The 13,303-nt window shown below is 33.1% G+C and overlaps 2 protein-coding genes across 2 annotated transcripts; both read right to left on the bottom strand.

Moving 5' to 3' along the window:
* Positions 1–1,357: 1,357 nt before the first annotated feature.
* LOC132272865 (chemocyanin-like) lies at positions 1,358–6,771 on the bottom strand. Its single transcript, XM_059773944.1, has 4 exons — positions 6,600–6,771; positions 6,098–6,292; positions 3,278–3,363; positions 1,358–1,504 (listed from the first exon to the last, which is right to left on the bottom strand). The coding sequence occupies exons 1-4, from the start codon at positions 6,769–6,771 to the stop codon at positions 1,358–1,360; spliced, it is 600 nt and encodes a 199-aa protein (XP_059629927.1).
* Positions 6,772–9,618: 2,847 nt separating this feature from the next.
* On the bottom strand, positions 9,619–10,107 carry LOC132272864 (basic blue protein-like). Its single transcript, XM_059773943.1, has 2 exons — positions 9,921–10,107; positions 9,619–9,818 (listed from the first exon to the last, which is right to left on the bottom strand). Exons 1-2 carry the CDS (start codon positions 10,105–10,107, stop codon positions 9,619–9,621), a joined length of 387 nt encoding a protein of 128 aa, XP_059629926.1.
* Between the last annotated feature and the right edge of the window lie 3,196 nt (positions 10,108–13,303).

Here is a 13,303-nt window from a genome sequence, read left to right as displayed (position 1 = left end):
TCAATAGCCCATTTTGTAATTCGACCAGACAGGTCTGGTTTAGCTAGGATAGCCCGGATAGGGTAATTTGTAAGTACCACTATGCTGTGAGACTCGAAGTAATGTCGAAGTTTCCTCTTGGCATAAATTAACGCCAGGATTACCTTTTCTGTCTTGCTGTACCGTGTCTCGGCATCCGTCATAGTTTTGCTTATGTAAAAGATTGGGTGCTGAACCTTGTCTTCTTCTTTGATCAACACTGCACTTGTTGCTACAGCTGATACTGCCAGGTACAGGATGAGAGTGTCTCCGGGCGTTGGAGCAGAAAGGATTGGGGGTTTTGCCATGTAGCTTTTCAATTGATTGAGAGCTTCCTGCTGCTGAGGTCCCCACATATCTTTGTTTTTGGATCGAATAGCATCAAAGAAAGGTTTATACTTATCAGATAATCGGGATATGAACCGGCTGAGAGCCGCAATTCGGCCGGTTAGAACTTGCACTTCCCTGCGAGTTTTCGGTTCCTGGTTCTGTATGAGTGCCTTTGCCTGAGCTGGGCTTACTTTTATTCCTCTTTTATTTACGACGTGCCCAAGGAACTGTCCTGACGAAACGGCGAAGGAGCACTTGGTGGGGTTCAGCTTCATATTGTATCTCTTGAGAGTATCAAAGACCTCCTGGAGGTGCTTCGGGTGGTCCTCTTTCCGTATACTTTTAACCACCATATCATCGATATAGGCTTCAACTATATTGCCCAGCAGATTACTGAAAATTTTATTTACAAGTCGCTGGTAGGTGGCTCCGGCATTCTTTAGACCGAAGGGCATCACTCTGTAGCAGTAAGTGCCCGTTTCTGTGATGAAAGCAGTTTTCTCCTCATCTTCAGGATTCATGGGAATCTGATTATAGCCAGAGTATGCATCGAGGAATGTGAGCCTTTCATAACCCGTCGTAGCATCCACCATTTGATCAATCTTGGGCAGAGGAAAGCTATCTTTTGGGCAAGCTTTGTTAAGGTTGGTATAATCTACGCACACCCTCCATTTCCCATTCTTCTTTTGAACGACTACTACATTCGAGAGCCATTGTGGGTATTGCACCTCTCGAATGAATCCTGCTTGTAACAGTTTATTCACTTCCTTGGCTATTATGCGATTGCGTTCAGGTGCGAACCGCCGGTGCCTCTGTTTGACTGGCCTAAATTCTGGGTTAACCCTCAGACTATGGCATTAGATTGTAGGATTGATCCCCACCATATCTGAGTGATCCCAGGCAAAGACATCCGAATTGCACCGAATAACCCTAATCAATGCTTCCTTCTCTTTGGCTGTGCAAGATGAGCCAATGTAGGTGATCTTCTGAGGGTCTCCGAGGACTACCTCTACAGCTTCGAGGGACTCCTCGGTAGGCGCTTCAGCTTCGGATTCTTCCTCTGCCTTGAGATACTTGGGCAGAGGATACTGTAGCTGCTATTTGATTGCGTCTTTGGGATTCGCCTCTGACTGAGGTGATTTCGACGCTTTCTTTGCTTCATGTAGCGTTAGCATATAACATTCTTTGGCAGCAACCTGGTCTCCCCAGAGGTCGATGACCTCCCTGCCATCCGGGGATAAACACCTCATTACTTGATGAAGTGTAGAAGGGACTCCATTCATACGATGGATCCAACCTCTTCCCATAATGAGGTTACAGGATGGATGAATCTCTATCACGACGAAGTTTTCCTTTAGAGTTCTCTTTACTGCAGTAACGGATAGATCGACCACCCCAAGCGGATTCACCTTAGTACCATCAAATCCCATTAGGGGGCCGGAAGTTGGCCTGATGGATGATGGTGAAATCCCCAACTGATCAAAAGCTGTTTTTGTAATGATGTTGGCGTTACTTCCCGGATCTACCAGCACTCTCCTGATCATGTAATTCGCTACCAAGAGGCTGATGACCAAGGGGTCCTCATGCGGGCGCTGGACTCTAGAAAGGTCATTGTTACCGAATCCAATGTTGATGCTGCCTGGTGCAACTGTGAAGACAACCTGCGTAACTTATGAGCCTCTCGCAGCCTGGATCTGTACAACTCTTCAGATTCTTCATCATCCTCCGACCTTCCGTGTATAGCATGGATAACCTTTACCTGACCGCTCTCTACCCGTCGAGGGTTAACCTCCCGCGGTCTTACGTGCTCCTTTGTGGCGAGATACTCCACCAACTCTCCTTTTGCTATCATGCTTTCTACTTGTCGCTGTAGGGACCTGCAGTCATTGGTGGTATGCCCATAATCTCTATGGTAGGCACAATGTTTGCTTTTGTCCCTCTGCTCCAAGGGTTGCTTCATGGGCTGAGGAGTTGCGAACCTCGTCTTATTCTCTTGGAATAGGCGCGCCAAGGTAGTACGGAGAGGGGTAAGCCTGTCCTTTGTCCTTCGCCTTTTCTCAGACGCTTGGGTGACTTGTGTGGCGGTATGAGGGACCTTCTGCATCCTTGTGCTCGCAGCTTTCTCTCGAGACTTGTTTTCCACCGTGACGAGGGTAGCGTGCTGTGCACGGTGGACTACGTTTTCCTCCAACAGGATGTAGATTTGTGCCCTAGCGTTCAAAGTCTGCATATCCGGGGGGGAATATTTGACTAAGGATGTGTGAAACTTGGTTCCCTGGATCATCGCCAACTTAAACGTTTCGATTGCCGTGGCAGGGTGGCAATCTGCTATCTCCGAGGCCTCCATGTTAAACCTGGATAAAAAATCTTGCAAAGTTTCTCCCTTCCTTTGCCTTATGGTGAAAAGGCTGGCGATACTTTTCTTCTGCTTCTTATTTCCGCAATACTGGGCTAAGAACATGGTGCACAAGGTCTCATAGTCAGGGATAGACTTGTGTGGCCTATTCCTGAACCATTCTAACGCTGCTCCGGTTAAACTGGTAGGAAAAACCTTACACATCCACGGATCGTTATGATCGTCCAGTGCCATCTTTTGCGCATAATGATCAAGATGCCGAGAGGGGTCTCCTGCCCCATCGAACTGGGTGAAGGATGGCATAGTGAACTTCTTCGGCCTCTCCACAAGGTACACCTCGTCAGTAAAGGGGGTCTTGACCAAGGAATTCTTGTGCTCTCTAGCCATCTCGGCTGGTGTCTGGACTCTCAAGAGCTTCTTTTCGTCGAAGGCATCTTGTACACGTGCGCCATCCGGAACGCCATTGGACCATACGGTGAGCCTACGGCTGGACTCAGCCTGTTCGTCCTGAGTGCGATGCGGGAGATTATCCGAAGCAACCGCCTCGGACCTCGTCCCTTGCTTTTGCTGAACCTCACTAGGTTGAGCCCCATTGGGTGGTGTCTCGTTGGCTGGAGGCTCGTGAACCGGAGGTAAATTCCGGGTGGGAGGTGGTGCCGCAGCATCGCCTGGTGGCGGTTGTGGCGTTAGCCTGGCCATGGCTGTGTGCAGCGTATGAGTCTGCTGCTGAAGCGTAGCTATCTGGGCGACACTCGTATCGTTTGCTTGCCGGAGTGTCTCAAATTGGTGCAAGAACTCTTCTCGCATCTTTTGCATCAATTCAATCTGTTGATTCATTACTGACTCTCCGTTTGACATTCCAGACACGATTAAAGGATTTAATTTGAAGAACAAGTGGGAGTATATTTCTATACGATTCCCACAGACGGCGCCAAAGTGTAGGTGCAAAATTTCGCTCAACTAATAATGACTGAGAAAAATAAAACAACTCACTCAAAAACAATAAAAATAAATAAGAACAATGTGTAGAGAAGTGTGGAATTGCTTGATCCTTTATTGGAGGTCTTAGCCTCTATTTATATACAAAAGATTGCAAAATTATGGTAGGACTCGCGTTGCTTGCCCTCCAATTCTTTCTATATAACCATTCTTTTCTAATAGAGTTCTTTCCATTGTTGAATTTTCCATACATAGAACTTGCCTTGTACAGAACTTCCTATCCGAATTTTCCTTCTACGGTAAATTCTTCAAATGGTAGGATTTGTGCATTCTTGGGCTGAATATATTTTGATCCGGCTGGGCTTGGGTAACAGGCCGGATGTTAAATACCCATATCTGGGCTGACGACAAGCTGGGCTGATAGCTTCTTGATTCGGCCTTGATGGAATGGTCTTGGGCTGTAAATACCCTCAACTTGGGCTTGAACATGATGGGCCTTATATGTCCTTGGCCTGTAGATATGGGTAGTGGTGACGTGTGCGTTTTTTATTGGAGGGAGTTTTTTCCCTCCACAGCTCCCTTAAAAAGAAGAACATAGGATGGCTTCAAATTAGTATCGACTGGGATCTTCACCAATTGGAGTTGTCTTGTACCCTCTCAATAACCCTCATTATCTCATAAATTAGCCTTATTGTACACTTTTATTATGTGGATTGATACACAAAGGATAGCGCTTAAGCTACAGAAAATGTTGAGGCAGTCTAAAATTTAGCGACGGGCACTATCTAAAGAGAAGAGATTGCACATTAATCCATGTGTGTCCGAAATGGGTTTTTAGTTTTTATTTTAATTAAATAGAATTAGATATCTCATTTCAGAAGGAAAAAAAAAATGTGATATTGAGCCTCTTTGTTTGAAGTTCACCAGAATTGCTCACGGTGTGTTGGAGTTTTTACAAATAATAAATAAAAATTAGCACTTTCATGTTCTATAGCAATTGAGACCCCAATTTGTCTTTAAGAAGAATAAGATCCATGGAGGAATAGAATATTTTTGGCATAATATCACACAAAGAGTAATATATTATGTCTCGAGATTGGAGAATGCATGTATGATGAATTATGGAATGTTTTAAGAGTTTAATTCTATCATTTTTCTATAATTGGAGAATGCATATGTGATGAATTATGGAATGTTTTAAGAGTTTAATTCTATCATTTTTCTATAATCATAATATATATGTAGTGAGAGCATCTCCAATGCTAAAAAACTAAATTCGGATGCCAAATCTATATTTTGACAGTCGGATGCCAAATCTATATTTTGACAGTGCTACAATGTCAAAATGCTACATTTTAGCAATTCTGCTCCAATAATACATTTTATGCAAAATGCAATTTTTTTAACATAACCACCATTATTTTTCAACTACCATCCTCACCATTCATATTTGCATCAATAATATTAATATTAGGCACATTCCAAGTCAAGTTGTAGATATCAGAAGGAAACTAAAATTCAAAAAAAAAAAAAAAAAAAAGAGATAAAACAAATTATATATAAAAGAAAATCAAAAAATCAAAACCCAAATCTTTTTATATATATTATATATTATATATATATGTATATTATATATATTTAATTATATATATATATATATATATATATATATATATAGGGCAAATCATTTCAGCCTCCCCAATCGCCTCCATCTCTATTCTTGTTCTCAGTTCTGAAATTGCCCCCCCTCGCTGTTTCAGTTCAAGTTCGCCATTCGTAAGCTTCAGTTGTTGGCTCTCAACTCTCAAGCTTGCCCCCCTCTCTCTCTCTCCAACTGCTAACTTGTATGTATGGGTTTTGATTTAATTTTTTTTTCTAAATCAACTAATCCATGGCAAGGGTGGCCTCTATTCCTTCTTGACATCAAAGGCCGATAAACTTTTCACCAAACCCATTAAGAAAGAAGTTTGATTTTTGTCTACTTTTTTTAATCAAGGTCTTGTAATTCTTGTTTTGCAAACTAAATCAATATATATATATATATATATATATATATGCCAAATTTGAACTCCCACCTCTCTCTCTCTCTATGAAATAGCAGTAGCTATTTCTTATGCTACAATTGGCAAAACTTTTGGAAAAGTTAAAAATTGGCAGCCTTTTTAGCATTACATTGAAGAGTCCCTTTTGAAGTCTCCTTGCTATATTTTAGAAATGACAGCCCTTTTAACATTGGATTGGAGATGCTCTGACTAGTGATAGTGCATGTATTTGCTTAGAATTAAAGAAGAAGAATAAGTACATCAAGCAATAGAAGTGACATACATAAGCTGCATTTATTGATTCAAATGCAACTATATATATATATATATATATATTATATTAATTAAAAGTAGAGGCAACATTGACATGATAGAGAATTATTTTAACCATTAGTTTGGCTTCAAATTTATTTAGCATTGACGGCTATCTTAACACCAGCAGCACAATCCCCCGGAAAATTAGATATGAAGTAATTATGTCCCTTTGCAAGCGGTATATGGTCATCTCCCGTTTGGAACGCCGGTGAATCGAGTGAAGTCTTGCAGCTGTTATAGTCATTCTGATTTACCACAATCACATCGTGATGAGCTCGATCATAGATGAACTCTGAAAAATGCAAATACACATGTTTTGTTATATTGTATTACAAACAACTTCATTAATTCCCGTATTACATAAGAACTATTGATCTTCTACAAACTGTAAATTTCCCAAAAATGAATTGGGGTCACTCAAATTTTTCCTTAGTTGTTAGTTCTTAGTATATGTTGTGAAAATAATAATAATTATAATAATAATAATAATAATAAAACATGCTTCATCCAAAATTAAGGATACATGGAGTCACGTATATAGAGTAAAAAATATATTTTAAGAGAAAAAATAGGTTAAAAAAATAAAAAATAAAACTTACCAAGTATGTCACCAGCTTTGAAGCTCTTGCCATTAGGCCAACCACTCACGTTAAAGGTCCAACCACCCTTGTCACCAACTGTAAAATTTGCCCCATGAACTGGCTCAAGGTGAACTACAAGGCTAAGTAGTGCAACCACAATGAGCATGGAACCGCACCTTCCCTGAGACATTTCCGAAAATAGTTAGTGAGAGAAAGAAAAGGTGTAGCTGTGAGAGTGAGAGTGAGGGTGAGAGTGAGAGTGAGAGATGTTCTGAGGATGCAAATTACTCGAGGAGGGATAATCTTTTTATAGTGTTTTGGTGAGAGCTATACAAGGCAAAGTAATTAAGAAATGAAAAATTAATACGAGACATCCACGTCAGTAGGTTGGATGAAATTTATCCGATCTAAGTGTTATTTAAGGAGGTAATTTTATACTTACGTTGTATAATAAGAAAGATTACAATTTATATGGGATAGTAGGAGTAATATTTTAATTACAGATTATATCAATCATAAAGGCAATTAAGACAGTTGTCTAAGACTTCAATAAGAGAAAAGGCCTCATAACTCATTATATTAGGTATATATATTTTTTAATGAATTAATTATGATTTATATATTAAATTAAGTATTAAATAAATACAACTGATTTTCTATGAGATATCAGAATTTAAAAACCAAAATTTTTACGAACCATATCTTTTTCATCTCCATTCCTATGTTCCTTTATAGCACTTACTTGTTCATCAACTTCATCACCGTTAATAAGGTGGGAAAAACCCTAGCCAATGGGAATGTGACAGCTGTACAATGAAGGGACTTTACCATTCGTCTGAAACATGTCAATCCTTGAATCGGATAGGCCAAAAAAATTGGCCGGATGCATTGGAGAACCTTCGGCCCAAGCCCTTCCATCCTCCTAGATAATTGTAAAGAGGATTCGTAGGCCCAGCCGAGGCACGAACCTTAGTAAGATTTTGTACCCTAATGGACAGGGTCCAAAAGGCCCACTAAGTATTTGTGTATTTTTCAGAAGTTGCTTTATAAAATCTTGGGAAGGTTTATTGGAAGGAAATATGAGGAAGAGAGCATTCATTAACCCTCTTATGATATTATATTGGTTGAAATGATTTGCCCATTAGTGAGAGAGAAGAGAGAGAAAGGGGCATCAAGGTTAACTTTTGTAGTCTAGGTTTAGAATTTTAATGTGCGGTTACTGTGGTGATTACTTCAGAAAAATTATTACATGATTCCGATCAATTATTATATGACACATTAGTAAAAAATTAAATAAAATTTGCATATCTCTGACACATTAGTTAATGTGTCACATGGTGATTGAATTGGTCCAGATACCATTTAAAAGTGTTTCGTCCGTTTATTGGTCAATAAAAATTTCTTTTAGTTTTATCTTATAGTTTTATCTTATAAATTTTTTTTTTTTTTTTTTTTGGTGCAGGATTTTTCAAATTTTTATTCTAGAAGTTCCTTCAACAATTTCAAAAATTTTGGACTTCTAATTTTAAAATCCTCTTTTATATCAATACTTGCTCAAAATTTTATACTTTATAATTTATTGCCTTTCTTCTTCGTAGATTTTTAACACAATTAAATTACTATCTATTAAGTTAAACAAAAAAAATTAAAAAAAAAGAAGGAATTTTTATATTTCCTTGAACTTTATTAGTACTATATTTATATACTCAATTCGTATATCTCTCACCAATCCCAATTGTCCTTCCTATAAATAAATCTCTATGGTACAGTTTTAACGGTGTGGAATGATGATGTACAAAGGTTTGGCGTTTTTTCCTCGTACTCTTTCTTCTTCGATCTAATTAACACGGTATTAGAGTCACCAACAAATATAATTTTGCATTAAATAGTTTATTCATTATCAAAATATCATGAATTAAAATTTTTAATATAATAGATTGTATAGTTTCAATGTTGATATATTACTTACAAAATTATCTTATACATATTAGCTAATAGTAACAAATTCAACTGTAATTATCATTGCCCCTATCATTAATTGATGAATGTGGGGGTGAACATAAATCATATTATGTAATAAAATAAAAGTGCTATATATAATACTATACACAAATAATATATTCCTTCATATTATATAGTCTATGTTTTATATTTATTATATAATATATTATGAATATTCTTATAATGTTTAATATTTTTTTCCTAAATTCCTATAATATTTAATTAAAAATATTATCTGTTTTACATAATTATATTATTTTATAGAAAAATTTATTTATTACAAAAATGTATTTCTTATATAATTTACTAATGTATTATATAATATAATGTATTTTGATACTTTTAGTTATTTTCTACTTCTTAGTATAATAGTTTGTATAGTGTAATATAATATCTTATTTGTGAATTTATCTCTTTTATTATTGGTGTTAAATAGGTATTTTAGTCATTTTTGGTAGCAAGGGTTGCTTCCCTTTAATTAGATGCTCATTATTTTACAAAGTATAATGAGAATTGATTATAAAATCAGATATAAGCATATTTGATTTTTTGCCTTTTTATAAAATATGCTTATCAGATATAAGCATATTTTATAAGCAATAAAAATAATATGGGATGAATTTTACATTTATACTATAATTAATTTTTTTTATTCATTAAATTTGCAAAAAGTATTAAAAATAATGTTAAATGGTTTTTAAAAATTCAATATAATTCACTACAAAGTCATATTTATTGAATTATGTATCAGTCCATTTTGGGTCCTATATGCAGGGTCAAAAAAATCCATATAAAACCCCACGAGACCTTTAACCCTCAACACAAAGATTACACTAAGAGCAAATCCACCAACAAATAAACAGCAAATAAAAGTGGTACAGAAAATATAGTAAGCATACAAGTGACGCACAAAAGCTACATTGATAGCGATACAAATATTATATATTATTAATCAAAACAAGAGGTAACAATATTGCTTATTTTAGATTGATATGAGAGATACAAAATAATTTTAGCTACGAGTTTGGCTTCAAATTTATTCAGCATTGACGGTAATCTTCATCCCAGAATCACAGTCCCCTGGAAAATCAGATATGAAGTAATTTTGTCCCTTTGGAAGGGTTATCGCGTCCAGCCCTGTATGGAACACTTTTGAACCGGCCGGAGTCTTGCAACTGTTGTAACCATCCTGGTTTACCACAGCCACATCGTGAAGAGATTTATCATAGTTGAAAACTGCCAAAATGCAAATACAGATTAGGAATACGTGGAGTCACCGAAATTTCACTACGAAAAAAAAAAAAAAATTTAGGGAGTGAGGATAAAAAAAATTATTACCAAGCTTGTCACCGGCCTTAAAGTGTTTGCCATTAGGCCAATTACTCACATTCTGGTTAGAGTTCCAACCAGCACCGCCATTAACTAAATAAGTTACCCCATGGACCGGCTCAAAGTGAACCAGAAGGCAAAGTTGTGCAACCACAATGAACATGGCTGGACCTGCAATGCCCCTTCTTTGAGACATTTCCAAAAGGTATAACTATAAGAGTGAGAAGTTGTGAGGATGCAAAGTACTGACAAATGCTAGTCTTTTTTTTATAGGACGTTGGCGAAAACTATACAGGGCAACTCGGGTTTGAAATATATGAAATGGACCTATTAATTATGATATTACAATGCAGTTTCCCTTCATCATATATTAATTGTTCATTTAATGAATAAAACTTTTACAATTAACTTATTATTTAAAATTATCATTTTATCATTTCAAATTTGAATATATATAAATGTTATTAAATGTGGGTGGGGTGCGGTTCTCATTACATCATGTTAGGAAATATCATTACTTTATGTATATAATAATGTTATTTCTTTTTTTGAAAATTCTAATCGTATCTAAGGAAAGTTGCATTAACTTGCATGGACTTTTTAAGTAAGACAAATATTTTGTTCTAGCCTCTGTAACTCTCACAAATAGTGATGCTTCAAAGCAATTTAGACTATTGCCCAAAGATTTCCATATCTCATTATATTAATTACAGTAATACTATTGCGGGCTCTCTCTCTTACTAGCTCCCCTGTTTAAGCGTGTAGGAATAATATATATACATATACATATATATATATTAGGAAAAGGCACGTGCGTTGCACGTGGTGAATGTTTTGTATGTTTTCTGAATTTTTATTTTTATTTATTTTTTAATTATATTGTCAGATATTAAATGAATTCATATCAACAATGTTTAGAGAGTAATAGTGGTCACCTCAAAAGAAACAAAATAAATCTTTCATTGATGGATTAATCATCCTAAATATGATCCATATATTAGAAAATTCGAAAGGGTACCAACAATATTTAGATTCTAATAATTGTCACCTCAAAAAAAACAAAATATATTAGAAAATTCGAAAGGTACTTAAAAAGTATCACAAACTATTCGAAACTATTATTTTATGAATTCTTAAAATATAATTCTTCGAAAATAAAAATATTTTTAAATTATTTATTTCTCAATCTTTATCTTTTTTTATATCTCATTTCTTCATGAAATGAATCATTGTCAAGTGTTAATTCTTTCAATTCTTTTAATTATAGTTTTATAGAAACACTTTTTATAAAAAAAAAAAATTCATATTAATTAATAATATATATATATATATATATATATATATATATATATATATATATATATTGTGTATTGGAGTTTATAGAAACTCTTTGAATTTTATTAGATAATTTTTAGAGCCCCTTCTTTTTTTTTTTTTTATAATAATAATAGTATAGTTCATTTAGAAATAAATAAATAAAATAGGTAATTTGAATTTTATTAGGTAATTTTTAGAGTTTTATAGAAACTCTTTTTATAAAAACTCTTTTTATATTAATTAATAAATATTTTTTTATATTTTGTGTTAAAATTTTATAGAAAATAGATTTGTTAGGCAATTTGTAATTTGAATTTTATTATGTAATTTGAAAATGGTGATTAAATTTATTAGGTAATTTTTAGAATTTTATAGAAACTTTTTTCATAAAAAATCCTTTTTATATCAATTAATAAATATTTTATATTAATTAATAAATATTTTATAGTTTTATAGAAACTCTTTTTATACAAACTCTTTTTATAATAATTAATAAATATTTCTTTATATTTTGTGTTAGAGTTTTATAGAAACTCTTTTAATAATACAATAGATTTTTTTACATTAATTAATAAATATTTTATAGTTTTATAGAAATTCTTTTTATAAAAACTAATTTTGTAATTAGAATTTTGTTAGGTAATTTGTAATTTGAATTTTATTATGCAATTTGAAAATGGTGATATTTTTTTTATATATTGTGTCAGAGTTTTATAGAAACTCTTTTAATAATAGTATAGATTTATTAGGGTAATTTTTAATTTGAATTTTATTAAGTAATTTGAAAGTAGTGATCGATTTTATTACCTAATTTTTAGAGTTTCATAGAAACTCATTGATAAAAACTATTTTTATATTAATTAATAATTATTTTATAGTTTTATAGAAACTCTTTTTATAAAAACTATTTTTGTAATTTAAATTTAATTAAGTAATTTGTTTTTTTATTTTGTATTAGAGTTTTATAGAAATTAGATTTATTAGGTAATTTACAATTTGAATTTTATTAGGTAATTTGAAAATGGTGATTCATTTTATTTGGTATTTTTTTTAAAGTTTTATAGAAACTATTTTTATAATAGTATAGATTTTTTTTATACTAATTAATAAATAGTTTTTAGGTATATAGAAACACTTTTTATAAAAACTATTTTTGTAATTAGAATTTTGTTAGAAATTGTAATTTGAATTTTATTAGGTAATTTGAAAACGGTGATTGATTTTATTTGGTAATTTTTTGAGTTTTACAGAAACTATTTTTATAAACTATTTTTATATCAATTAATAAATATTTTATAGTTTTATAGAAACTCTTTTTATAATAATTAATAAATATTTTTTTATATTTTGTGTTAGAGTTTTATAGAAACTCTTTTAATAATAGTATAGATTTTTTTTTTATATACTAATGAATAAATATTTTATAGTTTTATAGAAACCCTTTTTTATAAAAACTCTTTTTTTAATTAGAATTTTGTTAGGTAATTTGTAATTCGAATTTTATTTGGTAATTTAAAATGATTGATATATTTTTATATTTCGTGTTAGAGTTTTATAGAAACTCTTCTAATAATAGTATAGATTTATTAGGTAATTTTTAATTTGAATTTTATTAGGTAATTTGAAAGTGGTGATTGATTTTATGAGCTAATTTTCAGAGTTTTATAGAAACTCTTTTATAAAAACTATTTTTATATCAATTAATAATTATTTTATAGTTTTATAGAAACTTTTTTTTATAAAAACTATTTTCGTAATTTAAATTTTATTAGGTAATTTGTTTTTATATTTTATGTTAGAGTTTTATAGAAATTAGATCTATGAGGTAATTTGTGATTTAAATTTTATTAGGTGTACACACAAATAAGTCTGCAATAGAAACAAAATATGGAGCAAAATAGAATTTTATTAATTTATGAATGTGGAGTACAGTCCTTTGTAATATCTTTTACAAAAAAAAGAATGGTCCTCTGATTCGATCTGGTTGGTTGGATCCAAGGGCTGCACGAGCTTGTTCTTGAATTACTGTGGAATTTGATGAAGAACGGCACGTTGTTAGATGTGCTTGATGTTCT

Source organism: Cornus florida, unplaced genomic scaffold (genome assembly GCF_030987335.1).
Source record: "Cornus florida cultivar Cherokee Brave unplaced genomic scaffold, ASM3098733v1 CherokeeBrave_3.0.0_Hap2_Chr09, whole genome shotgun sequence".
NCBI lineage: Eukaryota > Viridiplantae > Streptophyta > Magnoliopsida > Cornales > Cornaceae > Cornus > Cornus florida.
The sequence above is the reverse complement of the archived record's forward strand: the minus strand, read 5'-3'. Positions and strand labels throughout refer to the sequence as shown.